Source organism: Lipotes vexillifer, unplaced genomic scaffold, assembly GCF_000442215.2.
Source record: "Lipotes vexillifer unplaced genomic scaffold, Lipotes_vexillifer_v1.1 scaffold472, whole genome shotgun sequence".
Classification (NCBI taxonomy): Eukaryota; Metazoa; Chordata; class Mammalia; order Artiodactyla; family Lipotidae; genus Lipotes; species Lipotes vexillifer.
Window position 1 is genome coordinate 1134355 of NW_006797698.1, and position 17368 is coordinate 1151722.

The 17368-nt window shown below is 41.3% G+C and overlaps 1 protein-coding gene across 1 annotated transcript in view; it reads right to left on the reverse strand.

Annotated features, from left to right (window-relative positions):
- Positions 1 to 606: 606 nt before the first annotated feature.
- GALNT11 (polypeptide N-acetylgalactosaminyltransferase 11) overlaps positions 607 to 17368 on the reverse strand; it is a 26567-nt gene continuing 9805 nt past the window's right edge. Inside the window, exons 5-11 of the mRNA XM_007469802.1 lie at positions 15659 to 15908; positions 8245 to 8362; positions 6766 to 6918; positions 6049 to 6267; positions 4532 to 4636; positions 1001 to 1138; positions 607 to 776 (exon numbers count right to left, since the gene is read on the reverse strand). Coding sequence (XP_007469864.1) covers positions 645 to 776; positions 1001 to 1138; positions 4532 to 4636; positions 6049 to 6267; positions 6766 to 6918; positions 8245 to 8362; positions 15659 to 15908 — 1115 coding nt within the window. The 3' untranslated portion in view covers positions 607 to 644. The remainder of the gene's footprint in view (positions 777 to 1000; positions 1139 to 4531; positions 4637 to 6048; positions 6268 to 6765; positions 6919 to 8244; positions 8363 to 15658; positions 15909 to 17368) is intronic.

Sequence of the window (17368 nt, forward strand, 5' to 3'; positions counted from 1 at the left end):
TGCATTTCTTACCATGTATCACATACATAGGATAACTCAGACCAGAGACCCCAATACAAAATGAAAGAGAAGACAAAAAATCCTAGATTATTAAAAGGATCCTTTATTGTAAATGTATATAGTACCATAATTCATCAAAATAATTTATAATAGTTAACTCTTAAATATAATCTTATAAATGATGCCTTCTGAAGTTAAACATAATGTGGATTCAATCAGTTTATTTAAAACTATTTAGAACATAGCATTAGAAATTTTAAAAAAACTGTCATCTACAAAATCTTCTAAGAAAGGAAATCATGACAAGTTCCTGATCAGATAAATGCCACTCCATTATTTAAGGGGATTAAAAGGAAGCATAAATAAATTTGAATAGACATGTCAATTTCCTGGGCTTTATCCTTCTATACAAACCCAACTCTTTAGAGAGTTAAAACTGCATTCTAGTTTCCTACCGTAAGAAATTCCTTAACAGCAGTTGACAAATGACCTGAACCTCTTGGTGAACCAGACTTCTTCACCTCCCGTGGTCACTCGGGGCTGCGACCTCTACTGTGGCTGCTGTCTCACCTCTGCTAGTGTCCCAGGCGTCTCCATGTTGAGGACAAGCAGGACAAATCACCGTTCCAGCCACAGCATCCACCCTAACCTTCCAAATGCCACTGCTGTGAGGAGGAGCCATCACAGATGGCCATGGCGACAAAGCCTCTGTGACTCAGTGGATCGACCACTCTCAGGCACTGTCCAACTGACACCTGGTACAGCCGATTATTCCTCTGAAAATAAAGCGGTGGCAAGAAAAACATACCACCAGTTACTTGCTTTAAGTTAAAAAACTTATTGCCAGAATATGGTAAAGAAGAGACAGTAATCTAGAAGAGACATGGAACATTTCAGATTATTTATGGGATGCTACAAACTCAGAACAACCTTCTACAAGGTAAGCAGGATATGAGTCCCTCTGCCATGCTCCCTCCCTCAGCCTCGTCTGTCTCCTCACCCCAAAGGTCCACTGCTGGGATCCTCCTGACCCATGGCACTTCATGAGTCGTGGGGGGTCTGATGAGCGAGTTTCTGACATATCCAGGCAAAGGAGATTACTTAAAACCAATTCGTGCTCTTCATTATAAATCCAAATCTAAGGAAGAAAATAAAAGATCAAAACCTCAAGTTTTGCTTCAGATTCTGAAATGCAGACTTGCACAACACTTCACACATTTGTGGAAGAATGGATTTATTTTGTATGGTCTCTTACAGCAGGAACAGACCAGCTTAGTTATCTGAAAATGGAGTGAATTAACACAGGAGAAAGTGAGGTGCAATTCCAGGAAGAAATGTAAGCAGTGGTTGAATTAACTTAATTGACTATTTAATTGAGCACAAGATTGTAGATCTTCCCCAATTCCAGGATTTCACAGTTACACAATGTTGTTAATTCTCACACTGTGTAGAACTGAAGGAGCCCAGTGAAGCGGCTGGCTTGCCTTCTGTACAAAGAAAACACATGAGGCTATGATTTTCATATTTCCCTCATCTGTTGGGCAGTGATGATGTGCCTAAGCTGTCATATCCCATCATCCTGTGGAATAGTTATACTCTATTCCCGGCTCATAAGAACATTTGCACTGAGATTACAATTTCATTGATGGCCCCAAAGCAGGATTCTCCTTAGATGTGCAAATGATCTTTGAGGATAGTTGTCTTTATGGTGTGTCTCAGATTATTGTCAAGAACAAAGGCCTGAAACTGGCGGAAATGGCCAAGTGCAATGAATAAATTTTTTCTCCCACATGCACTGTCACTAAGTTGCGAACGTTCTGTCCTGTGTCCTCTGAACCATTGTATTCATGACTGCTTCTGCCTACAGGCCCAAAACGTATGTGTGCTGCTGCCTCTGTTGGTACGAAGAGAAGGCTCCCCATCAGCGCCATGACAGAACACCAGTAAAACATAGATGCTGATGTTTTATAATCTGTGTCGTCTAACAAAGGAGCCACCGGTCCACACGTGGCTCCTGAGCACTGGGAGTGTGTCAGGTGTGACTGAGGAAATGAAATTTAAACTAACTAAAACGAAATAAAATTACCAATTCAACAGCCACATGTGGCTAGGGTGTAAGTGCAATTCCGTGCAGTCACAACATAGTACAGACAGGAGAGTGTAACTCCATCTCCTCAAACCTCTTACAGTTTCTGGAACAAATTTCACCAATCTCATCCTACTACAACCTAAACCACCAAAACCTCACTACAATTTAACACTTCCATGTCTACAACACTGACACCTCTCGCACCCAGATGTGGCACAAAACCCTCTTTAAACCATGTTTTCCAGTATGTTAACACCTTAGATAGTGTGCGTGAACTCTCCTAGAAATAAGATGTGATCTATGAAATGTCAAAGGACACACTCTATCCAAAAAGGGCCCAAGTGTTCTTTTCATTCTTGAATGACCCCATCCACCGCTCAAATGGAAACGTAAGTAAATGAAGCACTTGCTTAGTTACGACATGTTTAGAGCATTGCAATCTTGAGGCACTACAACCAGGAGATTAGACCCATGTTAGTTATGCGATTTTATCAGATACAAAGCAGTTTGCACTGTTTTCTGCTTATTTTTAGGTTCACTTAGTATCGCTGAAAGGACACATAAGTTGAGAACGAATTATGTGAATGACATGAATTGAAATTGTGCTGTTTCCTCTGATGAACTACTAAAAATCAGTTAGGAAAACTCAATTTCACAGAAAACTCTACAAAAGATATTCTGATTCCTCCAATGCAGATTTAATGTTCTGGGCCAGAAAGAAGATGCACATCCTTTGCCATTTCTAACAAATTCATATAGCTTTCAATTCTATATAACTCAAATTCATTCTGTGTAACTGCAAAGTACAAATAATGCTCTAAACAAACAAAATATTACTATGACAAACAATGACGAGAGGTAGGGAAAATGTACAAAGGAGGCCACAACAGTATTAGGTAGATGATCCCTAAAATCTCTAAAATCATTCCCAGCGTAAACAACTTCAGCAAACGGTGCTGGGAAAGTTGGGACAGCCGCATGTAAATCAGTGACGTTAGACACACCCTCACACCATGCACAAGACTAAAAACAAGACACGACACCATAAAACTCCTAAAAGAGAACATAGGCAAAGGAAAAACATTCTCTGACATTAATTGTACCAATGTTTTCTTAGGTCAGTCTCCTAAGGTAAAAAAAAAAAAAAAAAAAAAAAAAAAAAAAAAAAAAAAAAACGGAAAAATAAACAAATGGGACCTAATCAAACTTACAAGCTTTTTGTATAGCAAAGGAAACCGTAAGCCAAACGAAAAGATAGCCTACAGACTGGGAGAAAATATTTGCAAATGATGTGACCGACAAGGGCTTAATTTCCAAAATATACAAACAGCTTATACAACTCAACAACAAAACAAAGAAACAACCCAATCGAAAAATGGGCACAAGACCTAAATAGACATTTCTCCAAAGAAGACATACAGATGGCCAACAGGCACATGAAAAGATGCTCAACGTTGCTACTTATAAGAGAAATGCACATCAAAACTACAATGAGGTACCACCTCACACTGGTCAGAATTGCTATCATTAAAAAGTCTACAAATAACAAATGCTGGAGAGAGTGTGGAGAAAAGGGGAACCCCTCCTACATTGCTGGTGGGAATGTAAACTGGTGCAACCACTATGGAAAACAGTATGGAGGTTCCTCAAAAAACTAAAATAGAGCTGCCATATGATCCAGCAATCTGACTCTTGGGCATATATCCGGAGAAAACCATAATTTGAAAAGATACGTTGCACCCCAATGTTCATAGCAGCACTATTCACAATAGCCAAGACATGGAATCAACCTAAATGTCCACCAACAAATGAATGGATAAAGAAGATGTGGCACATATATATAATGGGATACTACTCAGCCATAAAAAAGAATGAAATAATGCCATTTGTAGCAACATGGATGGACCCAGAGATTATCATACTAAGTGAAGTCAGAAAGAGAAAGACAAATACCATATGATACCACTTATATGTGGAATCTCAAATATGACACAAATGAACTTATCTACGAAACAGACACAGAGAACAGACTTGCGGTCGCCAAGGGGGAGGGGAGTTGGGAGAGGGATGGATTGGGAGCTTGGGATTAGCAGAGGCAAACGATTATACATAGAATGGATAAACAATGAGGTCCTACTGTATAGCACAGGGAACGATATTCAATACCCTGTGATAAACCATAATGGAAAAGAATATATATATATGTATAACTGAATCACTTTGCTGTACAGCAGAAATTAACACAACATTGTAGATCAACTATGCCTCATTAAAATAAATTTTAAAACACAAAAAACCCCAAAACAATGTAATTTTTAAAAAGTCCGATTAAAATCTTGATGTCTGCCCCTCCCTCCTCCAGGCTGACTGCCAGCAGCTTCCCTTTCCTTCACTGAAGGACACTGTCCATGGACTGGCTGAGAGCCCAGAGGCCTGACTCACCTGATTTGGGTCACTGTAGTCACATGCCTTAAGCACTACTAGGCCTCCCTTCTGACTTGGGCGGCCCTGGGCTGCCAGACACTTGTGGGTCTGGAGGTGGTAGAGCTGTAAAAGAAGAGACTGCTCTTGACAAGCTGGTGTGTATAGAAAGACCAATGTCAGAAGATGCCTTAGAATGCTAGAAAAGGAGGTTTTAGAGAAAATATGAAAATATTATTCCAGAGGTATGGATTCTAAAGGTCATAAAAGGATAAGCATTTTTTATTACTGAATTCTAGCTTTAGCACATAGGAGTATCACAATAGACTTCAAGGTTATAGGCAATTTTAACAATATATGCAGGCAGTGTCAAGTAGAAATTCTACCTAAAGATACAAGTTTACTAATCTACTATAGGGGAGGAAGGAAATTAAATACCGTCTCTCCACTGAAGAACCTTAAAATGAAACTCAGGAAATAAGAACAAAAGGTACAAACAGACAGTACATAATTAAATATAATATACATACCTAACTGGAGATAAACAGATTAAAAATGCCATAGGAATGCCAAAGGTGAGATACATAAAAGAAGCAAAGAGTATCTAGTCTAAGTAAAACGATTAGTTTAAATATTAAATGTGATTAGATATGCAAGGCAAAAATAATAATGGTAAGGGATTTCAACTATATGGACATACACTGGTACCTATTTTTACTTAAAGAGAAAACACCTAATAATAAACACCTTGATGACTTTTATAAGATAGCGAGAACAACAAGATAGGAGAAAGCTCTAGGCTTAATTCTAGCCACTTAAGAATTGCTGGCATTGTGAAAGAACCAGGAGAGGGATGCCTTCTTTATAACACAAAAGGGAAATTCGGGCAACAATTACAATATCTACACTTTCAGGAAGCAAATTCTAAGAAATGATTCAAGAAAAAGGTATGATTTTATGGCTAGACATCTAAAGTTGAAGTGATATTATAAAACTGAAGAAATTTTATAAGAACCAAAAGGGAATATCTAAAGAATTGTGGTTGATCAATGGGTTTCTGCTAAGCTCAGATGACTGCTCAGGACATCGGGTGTAAAACCTGACTTGGTACCACCACTTAGACCCTGACCACCATTTTCCACTTCCTGTCTGCACTCAGTTCCAGAGCTGAGGCCAGCAGTATACAGCTGCCCCATTTCTCCTTTGTTTTCCTTTTTGGACTGGTCTCTAACAAGTGAATTTTACACTCACTCACATTGCCTTTATTTGTATATTCACATTTATAGCTATCCTCTTGGAAGCCAGCACATAACTTAGAGAAGCCATGTTCTCTTTAACACTGGCAGGTAAAGGATCTTAATATAAACAGCAAAGATATCAAAATTTCTAAGGTCTTACACCTGAGTAGAGGAAATTCTCCTAAAAAGAATATAATGGAAGGCAAGCCAGGGGCTATCCTTAAATATTTTAAGTCTACAATGTCATTTATTATATCACACAACATTTAATGATACATCTTGCTAGGATCACTTTCTTACCCTTCCACGTTGGAGGACTTTGGGGCGTTTTGGCCCTCTATTGACAAAAATGGGTTGCTGGGGTTTGGCATTGGGCCCAGATATCTGCATCTCTGGGTAAATATTATCCAAATACCATTTAAATGATTTACAGTTCAACCTCTTCCTCAGTTCAACACGCTCACTGATATTTCCATAGCTTCTGGTTCTCAGATCAGGTCTTAAGGAAAAATACTGCTCCTGAATTTAAAAAAGAAAAATGAAAAATAAGAGAATAGATTTTTTTGTTTAAATGAATCACACCTCAAAAAAGCCACTACAAAGAAAATACTGAGAGTTGCATATGGCAGAAGAGGAGGTGGGAAGGAATACAATGTGTGCAGGGTCTTGACAGGGGAAGCAGGGGGACTGGGTCAGAGCAAAGCCCAGTGAGCAGAAGAGGAGCCAGGTTCTGTGGGAGTCACAGGAGGGGACAGGAGGACAAAGAAACTGAAAAACAGTTTCTTCTGGTGCTGGCTATACTACCTCTCACAGACTAGATGCTTGGAAAATTTAAAAAGGAGTCACAACAAAAATGAGTGAAGGACTGGGTGAAGAGAAGAGAGAAAAGAAACCCAGAAAGAGATGGCCCTAAAGCAAAGGTCATTCAACAGAAATAGGCAAGAGAGAAAAGCAACCAAAGCCAATGGAGTTACTAGCCTTATCATCCATCCTTCTCGGTGAGAGATTTAATCTCACCTTATATTCATCCAACCAAACATGTGCCAGCCGCAAGGAGTTGTGTGTCATGGTGTCCTGGCCCTCTGGAGAACCATATGGTCGCCTTTTCCGGAAAATGTGTCCAACTCTAGAGCAAGGGATGATGAAGAGCTTACCTCCACACATCCAGATCTGGTCAGAAGCAGAACATGTGTTAATGGTTCCTCACAGTGCTGTGAAATCGATGTACGAATTTTCATGAAACAGGTGTTTGTGAAACCTTGCAAGATGTTTTATCTTATTAGATATAACTATTCAAATAAAAATAAAGTCAAAGTGTGTATTTTAAAAAATTATCTGTCTTTACGATTAAAAAGAAACAAAACTCTAAAACAATGTAATATTCTTTTACTACCCTGTGTCTAAAATTGTACTTACCATACATGTTGTTTGAACAGATCAAGGAAGTTGACCTTCAGGACTTAGGGACAAAGAATATGCTTACTCATCAATCCTCTAATCTCAGGTCTACAGGCACTTTCTCATGAAACACATACAAATGTACACACACCATTTTTTAAAAAAAAATTTTTTTTATAAAATATGCAGAATAACTAGATTAAGATTCAGATCTTAGTTCTGGTCTAAATTTTGCCCTTGACTGAGTTACTTTATATAGTTATTTCAATTTTTATGAGGCTCAATTACCTTATCTACAAAGACTGAACTAATAATATCTATTATACCTTGCAACTTTCAAATTCTAAAGATTAAGTAGGAAAATACATTTGCAAAAATACGAAATGGCATATGCACAAGGTATTAGGGTATCTGAATGGGGGGGAATCTGTTACGCAGACCGGGAGATGGGAGGCAGGGAGTGGGGCCCTCTGCTGAGAGAGAGAAATCTGAATTCTCCCCTTGCCCTCTTTCTGCCTTTTCCAAAGACCGTCTTATCACCAGAGCTGAGCCACAGACCCCACCCACAGCTGTCATCTGCCCAACCTTAGCAGCTAGAGGTATATATAAAGGGTTCAGTAATCTATACGCAGGTGTTGATATCATTTATCTCATCAGGTGGGCTACTCCTGAAAGTGAAATGAGGAGCTATTAATAATCTCTCCAGGAGATCAGGTACGAACCAGGATGGGCTCGCACAGTCAGGAAAATCTGATGACCCCAACTATATATATCTAGGGTTATCAAATAAGATTAACAAATGGACAAAGAAAGAACAAAACTCTAGATTAAATGCGCATGAAGACTTCTTAATACATACCCAACTATTCATTACAACTATCACTTTTAAATTCTTACAAAATAAATGCAAGGTTTCTTATAGGCTTTTGAAATTTTGAATGGGTATTATCCACATTATAGATTTTGGTAAAGTAGTATTCATTAAGGACAATTTGTTAATAAAGACAGTCAAAGAGAATTTACAGAAAATATGGGATCATGGATGAAAATTATATTCCTTGCACACAGTTAATAATCAAGCATGCAAAACAAATTTACCCGAAATGATATTTCTAAATTTTCTCCTCCCCAGATATCCATGCCACTGTCATACTGTCCAAGTTCACTGAAATAGTTTCTGTTCATGGCAAACAATCCTCCAGCCATTGTAGGTGACCTAGAAAAGGAAAACAATTATTGTATCAATTCTATAGTCAATTATCTACCGTTCTTGTTTTAAAAAATTCAGTGCAGCTTTAGAACATTACTAATAGAAACTAGATTAACTATTATGAAACATTTTGTCTGATTTATGAGGGAATGAGCTGGGCCCCATAACTTAATTTTCCAGATCGCAGTCCCTGGCAAATGAAGGCTACTTTTCTAAGTATCACAAGTACTTTTAAAAATTGATTATAACTACTGTTGACAGAAATCCACCTGAATTATTTAATTCCTTCGACAGTCTCACAGAGCCACTGGGATTAAAAACTGGGCTCCAGGGCCTGCCAAGGAGAGAGCAGACAAACGTCTCACTTTGAATTGGACTCAAACATGTGTTAGACCAGTGGTTCCCCGAGACATTTTTAGCTGTCACAGCCGTGGGGGAGGGGTGCTACTGGCATCTGATGGGTCGAGGCCAGGTATGCTGAACACCCTGCAACGCACAGGGCAGCACCCGCAACGGAGAGCTCTCTGGCCCTAAAGGTCAGTCCTGCCACAGTCGAGAACTGCTGTGTTCCTGAGAACTGACGTGGATGGGCCCCCCAGAGCCTGAGGCGGCTTCCAGTGACCTCACTGGCCGAACCGCACCGGGGGCGTGGCGTCTAGTGTTCTGAGCGGCCTCCCAGAAGAGAAGCCAGAGTCTCTGCAGGAGAAAACACCGCCCCAGGATGAATGTACCTCCATAATTTTTCATATACAATGTCCAGCATTAAACAAAAATAAGCAAACTAACAAATAACCAGGCAATCAGGAAGATAAATCACATGAAAGAAAAAAATAAGAGAAACAATCTACAACAGAAACAGATGTGCAGGGGTTTCAAATAACGGAGTTATCAGGCAGAGACTAACTGTTCAATATGTTCAAGCATAAAAGACAAGACTGAGAATTTGGCAGATAATTAGATGCTATCAATAAATAAACCAAATTTATGCATCTGAAAAACATTTCTGACAAAGACAGAAAAAAAAAAAGTCAGCAGCCAATGAGAGATTACCTTCAAAAGAAAAAAAAATTAGACAGTTGTTGGCTTCTCACCAGAAACAGTGGAAGCCCGAAGGTTCTTGAATGATACCTTCAAAGTCCTGAAAGAATATACCTGCCAGTCTAGAACTGAATATCAAGTAAAATTATTCTTCAAAGTAATGGTGAAACAAACAAAAAACCAGCCCTTTTATTAAACTTCAAATTTTTCTTTGATTTTTTTAAAGTAAAAAAATAAAATAAATAAAAAAATAAAAACTAAACAAAAACCCCACCACTCTTACTTTCCCCAACTTGATCCATGAGAGTCCCCCTGCACTCCCCTCTCTGCCTTTGCAGTTGATCATTCCTCCTTTTTCCCTCAGCTTGAAGCATCTATGTCCAGTGTCTGTGAAATGATGTTTTATCTGTGTCTCAGGATAAGAAACGGCAATCATTCCACCAGGTGCTGGAAACTGATTAGCCTTGAGGCAAGGGTTTCTAGGGCCACAACTCAGGGATGTGTATTTAATTACAGAGTCCCCAGAAACCCCTCTCCTGGCTACCACAAGCAACGGCTTCTTTTCTGGTCTTGGGAGCCAGACCTGGACTGTTACCTCAGAGGCAGGGGCCCCAGAGAACACGCTGGGGCTTCCTCTTTGGCCACAGCTGGGCTCCCTTAAGACCTGAAGACTTCCGGCTGTCCTGCAACATGAGGCACAGTGACCCCGGCTCTACCGGCTCACAAGGTGCCTGGTCCCTCTGCCTAATCCAGTCCCCACTGAGCCACAGCCTGCTCAGGATTCAGTGGCAGCCTGTGAATCAGGCCAGAGCTTGCTTCGAGCCCAAGAAAAAAGCTGTCTTACTGGTGGAGGCTGGCCTTCCAAATCCTGGAGCCAGCCCTGCCAGCCAGGGGTCATTTTTGCCCTTTGGTGACCACTGTTTTCTTTCTCTGAAATATCTTACAATAGGTGATAATATTGCTGACTCAAATTTCCACGAAAAGGAAAAAAAAAAAAAACCTCTTGAGTGACGTCCTGGTCTATTCCTCTCTGAGGAAGCTTGTGGGAAAAGAATACTGTAACTCCTGCTCTACTTCCACGTTTCTGTCAGGAAAGAAACCCCACCTGCCCTGGGGTGTTGGTGTTTTTGTCTGTGTTGCCATCCCAGGCCTGCTGTAGGGGCTTGCGTCTGCGTTGTAATGTCTGTACCATGTCTGGGGAGTCCTTCCCACCTGTCCAGCCTAGGGCTACAACCCCTTGAAGAGGCCTCCATTTCCTTCCTGTGATCCAAGGCACAGGGAACACCAACTCCCATGACCCCACCTTCAGGAGCTTTGGTGGCACGTGCATCCATGAGCCTACCCCTGGGCTACCTACCTGAGGCCCACCTCTACCCACAGTCCTGTATAGGAGTCGAGTAAACAGGATATCTCTGAACCCCTGTCCCCAAAGGGCCGGCCAAGGGCTGCCCGCCAACCTGGCTCCATCAATCCTGCATGACCAAGTGATAGCTGGCGGGCTCTGCTACCCAGGCCCTCTGTACCTCCTACCCTGCCATCTGGCAAGGGATGGGCCCTTTTCTGTGAACTGACAACCTGTGGAAATGTGACCAATTAGTGTGAAATACATGTTTAGCAAATGTTAGGTACTGTAGTTGAACCAATAAGTGTGAATCCTTCTGCACACACACACACACAAAATGTGAAACAAAGACATTTTCAGAAAGAGAGGAATAATCAATCACCTGAAGGTCCAACCAAAACAAATACTAAAATGTGTTCTTTAGTCAAAATGAAAATAAATCCTAGATGGAAGCTTGCAGATGCAGAAAGGATAAAAAGTAACATAAAAGGGGAAATATATGGGTAAACGTAAATGAATAATGGTTACATAAAAAAGTCTTGTAGGTTAAAAAAAATACATATGTGGGACTTCCCTGGCAGTCCAATGGTTAGGACTCCGAGCTTCCACTGCAGGGGGCCCGGGATGAATCCCTGGGTAGGGAACTAAGATCCTGCAAGCCGTGCGGCATGGCCCAAAAGTACAAAAACATACACCACACCACCCCCCCCCCAAACACACGTGTACATTCCAGCAACATAACTTGACAGGGGATAACTGGAGTATGAACATTCTGGTATCCTTGCATTGTTTGGAGAAAATACCAATCTATATTACACACTGATATGTCAAGTATAAAGGCTGTACTTTCTAAGGTAACCACTAACAGAACAGTAGGTAAGAAGCTATAATGTCTAATATTGGGTGGCAGCTGGGAACAGAATAATTGGAATTCAGGCCAAAAGCAAGTAAGAGCAGAGAAAAAAGAACATAGAATAGATAGAAAGCAAATAGTACCACTGTAATCATAAACACAAAAATGTAAGTAGTATTACTGAATGTAATCAACTAAGCCCTAATTAAAAGACAGTTTTCCACACAGGCTTAAAAACAAAACAAAAGCAACTACATGCTGCTTACAGGGACACATATAACATATGAACAAAGGAAGACTGACAGCAGGAGGGACACTATTCTAGAAGCACAGAATGAAATACAATCATAATGATAAATGGCTTCATCACCAGAAGATTTAATAATTCTAAACTGTCACACATCTATTAACACAGCCTCAAAATATATGAAGAAAATATATAAAGAACTACAAGGAGAAACAGACACACAATTGTAGTGGGAAATTAATATACCATTTTCAATAACTGACAGAACATGTGAATTAAAAATTAATAAAAATACAGAATATTTGAACAACACAATAAACTTGACCCAACGAATACAGCATCTCATCTTTAACAACTGCAGAAAATACAAATTCTGACCACAGTGTAAGCTAGGATTAAATGACCGTAAAGTTTCCGTATGCCTGTAAAATAATAAATGCCCTGCTAAATAACCTACAGGTCAGAGAAGACATAACAATGAAAATGTTTTGAAATAAATGACAATAAAAAATGATATATCACAGTTTGTGGGATGCAGCTAAACCCATGATTAGAAGAAAATTTATCATCTTAAATACATGTATTAGAAAAGAAAAAAGGCTGAAAATTTTAAAAATCTGAACATCCAACTCAAGAAGTTAGCAACCCTGATATAATAAAGGTGAAACAGCTTACAACCGAAAGGGGAGAAAAAGTGGAAAAAAGGAGAAAGCGGTGCTCATAGCCTCACTGTTCAAGGAAGAATGTCAAATGATGCTGTCAAGTCAACAAAACAGGGCTTCCCTGGTGGCGCAGTGGTTGGGAATCTGCCTGCCAATGCAGGCGACATGGGTTCAAGCCCTGGTCTGGGAAGATCCCACATGGCGCGGAGCAACTAAGCCCATGAGCCACAACTACTGAGCCTGCTACTCTGAAGCCTGCAAGCCACAACTGCTGAGCTTGCATGCCACAACTACTGAGCCTGCGTTACACAACTACTGAAGCCCGTGCACCTAGAGCCCGTGCTCTACAACAAGAGAAGCCACCGCAATGAGAAGCCCGTGCACCACAGTGAGGAGGGGCCCCCGCTAGTTGCAGCTAGAGAGAGCCCACGCGCAGCAACAAAGACCCAACACAGCCAAAAAAAAAAAGTCAGCGGAACAAGAAACAGATTTTTTTTTTTTTAAGTATCAAAAGGAACCAATACAGTAACTAAAAAGTCATCCTACAACAATAAAGGGAACATGGGAGTGATGTAAATGAGCTAAATCTTCATTTTTCCAACAGAGAGGGTCTATAGTTGGTTTTATGTTGAAAAGAGGACTATGCATATAATTTAGAGTTCAGGAAGTAAGAAACGGAAGAGACCAAAACTAAAAGTGGGTAAAAGAATTTGCCTCTGGGGAGAAGGACTGAGAATGGGGAGGGTTAGAGCCACAGCCACTGCTCATCCCAAGTTGTTCTGTACTGTTTGATTTACTACCGTGAATATATGTTTTTGATTAAAAATATTAAAAATTAAACAATGAAAAACAAATACCCATGAAGATGATGAAATAGGCAAAAACTGGCCACTGCCCTACAACTACGAATGAGAACACATGTAACAACAGTCCGAGGAACTTTCTTCTTGCGCTGGCAAAGGGAAGCTGAAAATGGGGTCAGTGCTCCTGTCTGCCTCCAATCACAGTACGTGAAGCCGTGGAGCCCAGAAACACAGAGCGACAGCCCCCAGGTGCAGCCCTGCTCTCCTGAGAGATGTGCTCCAGCATCTAACTCCCACCTGCAAGGCTGGGGAGCAGAGGGTGGGTAGATACCCGCACTGAAAGCCCTGGTAGGAAGAAGGGTTACAAGCATGTGAAGACTAGAAGACACCTGAGAGCTAGGTGTGTTTTGTTTTTTGTTTTTTTTTTTGCGGTACGCGGGCCTCTCACTGTTGCTGCCTCTCCCTTTGCGGAGCACAGGCTCCGGACGCGCAGGCTCATGGGCCCAGCCGCTCCGCGGCATGTGGGATCCTCCCGGACCGGGGCATGAACCCGTGTCCCCTGCATCGGCAGGCGGACTCTCAACCACTGCGCCATCAGGGAAGGCCTGGGTGTGCTTTTTTCATGGACTTCACAAAGAACTGCAACAGGTTCTCTCACAAAGCCTGAGAACAGAAGACAACCCCACCCTGCCAGGAGAGCACCTCAGCCACCTGAGCTGGCCCAGCTCTCTGTCAGCCTCCCCTCCAAGTCTGGTTCGGATGAAAGGAAGCTGGCAAGTACCCAAAGGCTAGCTGAGGAGCCAATTGCATTCTAGTCGCCTGAGGTGTGGGGAAAACGTTATCAACTAAAGGTGAAGACAGGCACGCCTATGACTGGGCAGTTTCACTCCTGTAAGCTAGAAGCCATGAATAAGAATGCTGGCAACAGCACTATTTGTAAGGTGGAAAAAAACCACTGAAAACAACCCAAATGCCCTGCCCACAGTAAACTGGATAAATGTTATGATACATCAGTATAACAGAATATTATACAACAATAAAAATGAATCAACTATATAATGCAGCACAGAGCCTTTTAAAGCAATATTGACTAAAAGAAGACAGTGATGAGTCCCATGGCTTCATTTACATGAAGTCCAAGAGCAGGGAACTGGACTACATTACATCACTTAGAAATCATACATAGGAGGTACAACTCTCCAGGAGAGCAGGGAAATGATGAGTGGGTCAGGGTAATGACACTTCTAAGGACAAGGGCAGGGGCTGTGACCAGGGAGGGGTATACAGGGGGCATGTGGGTGCTATTTCTTAACTTGGTGGTAGTTTCACAGTGTTCACACTATAATCATTTATTAAATCGTATGCATATATACATATATACTTTTTACATATGCTATTTTTACAGTAAAAAAAGTTTAAAAAAGGGACTTCCCTGGTAGTCCAGTGGTTAAGAATCCACCTTCCAGTGCAGGGGATGTGGGTTTGATCCCTGGTTGGGGAACTAAGATCCCACATGCCGTGGGACAACTAAGCCCGCACACCACAACTACTGAGCCTGTATGCTCTAGAGCCGGTGCGCCACAACTAGAGAGCCTGCATGCCTCTACTACTGAGCCCAGGCGCTCTGGAACCCGTGTGCCACAACTAGAGAGCCTGTGTGCTGCAACTACTGAGCCCACATGCTCTGGAGCCCGCATGCCGCAACAAAGATCCCTCATGCTGCAACTAAGACCCAATGCAGCCAAATAATAAATAAATATATATATTTTTAAAAGCTGTGTTAAAAAAGTTTAAAAGAAAGAGTAGGTCTAAGAACTTTAAAAAGTACAAATACAGACAAATGTCTCTGAAATTTACATGAGAAATTTAAAAGAAAACAAAAATGAGAAATAACATATAAGAGATTTATAATATGAGAGAATATGGATGAAAATTGAAAATAATTCACATACGATGACTCAGTAATTGTACAAGTGGGAATCCATCCTAAAACCCTAATTATAGAAAAGGCTTATGTATTAAATGTTCTTCACAGTACCACTCACACTAGCAAAGAACTGAAGATGTGTTGCACAGGGGGTCCTCCCAGGCTATCCTATGCAACAATTATCCCAGGATACTGTTGACTTCTTCTGACTTTCTCACTAAGATATAAATCCTTGAGGGCCTGGACAATCTCTTCTTCATAAATCTTTCCTTATGACTTGGCAGAGTACGTAAAATTCAGTAAGCACTCAAAATTTTTTAACGGACAAACAAGTTAAGCCAACACTACTGCTTCCTGCAAAGAAAAAGGAATTATCTTTGAGTATGTTTCCTCTTTTGGGAATTTTTCACACATACAGGAGAAATCTTACTTTATTGGTGCAGTAGCTCCGTCTGTTCCTCCGAGCTCAGAAAGGGGAACAAGGTCCCATTTGAAGTGCAGCCCCCAGTTGAATCCTCCCCGCACCACAGGGGACGAGCTATAGGCCAGCGTGTCAGCGCTGATGATGTCGATCACCGGGCACACCACCATTTGCCGGTCCTCCCGGATGGCAGCCAGCAGGGGCTGCAGCCACATCACATTCACCTCACAGTGGCTGTCCAGGAACACCAGAACCTCTCCTGGGGAGGCAAACAAGAGAGGCCCTGAGAGCTGCACCGCACTCAAGTTAGGTATGGCCACCAGTTCAAGTGCTGATGCATTTACAGGCGTGAAAGGTAACTGCCACCCTTCCAGCCCAAACTATTAAACCAGTACTCAGAAGTCTGTCTGAAGTGTACTGCTATGATAAGAACATATGCAAACAATATGCACAACCTGTGAAAAAATGTACATATTCTCCTCAGTAAGAAGATTCAAAATCTCACAGGAACAATTCAGTCCTCTGGACAGCCAGGTATGGAGTGCGGTGCAATGGTAGTGGTCAGCTGTGCGTATTTTTAGTACAATTATTGTAATGGAAATATTTATAAGTTTAGTATGTATTTCCCTGCCTTAGTAAACACAGGTTAGAGAACGTAACTCATGTTCACTGGTGACTCGGACACATGTCCCCAGTTATCGATTATGGCTACAACACAGCGATTCTCAGGAGTGAGAGACGCGTGCAGCCCTCTCGTCACGTCAGCAACACAGCTCCCTTCTCCTTGGATTCACCACTTGACTGCCACGCACTCATTTCTTTTTTTTCCATTTCCCACCCTTCCTTTCTAATCCCCCCAATCTCATCAGCCACGGGATGCTCTTTTCTTCTAGTGAATAAAATTAAAATCGTAAAGATTTTATCATGCATTTTTAACTCCTCTTGATAAATGTGAGGGTTTCTTTGATAATCCCAAACTTCTTTGATAACTTAATGGTTATTCTGAACAGCTGAGAAACTTAGAATCTCATCATCAGACAGCATTATTATTTTTCCAAACGTTTATCCATGAAATGTACTGATACAGATTTTACGTGAATTTCATAAAGCACCCGATGCATCCTATTCCAATTAACAGTAGCAGAAATACCTCCAGCAAGAAAGTTCTCCAGGATGACAGTGACTTAGTCATGTCCTTCAAGGCCTCCTGTGAAGGACTTTATGAGGATGTAAAGAGCATACAGCTCACCAGATGTCATTTAATACAGAAAGGCAGAAGGTTCAACCTGTTCTTATTCAAGTGAAGTGAGGTCAATTCAATCAAGTTTCCTCTGAGGAGAAAATGTATAATAGCTTTCTCTAATTCTAAAAATGTTACTTTTTCAATTAAAGCCAATTTAACTAAATGAAGTAAGATAATAACAGTCACATCAAACCTGAGATTGATTTCCCAAAAACTGGCTTATTTTTTGACAGATCCTAAACTATATTTGAACAAGGACCAACAGATCATAAAGAAAAAAACTAAATGACTGGGCTTCCCTGGTGGCGCAGTGGTTGAGAGTCCGCCTGCCGATGCAGGGGACACGGGTTTGTGCCCCGGTCCGGGAGGATCTCACGTGCCGCGAAGCGGCTGGGCCCGTGAGCCATGGCCGCTGAGCCTGCACGTCCGGGGCCTGTGCTCCGCAACGGGAGAGGCCACAGCAGTGAGAGGCCCAC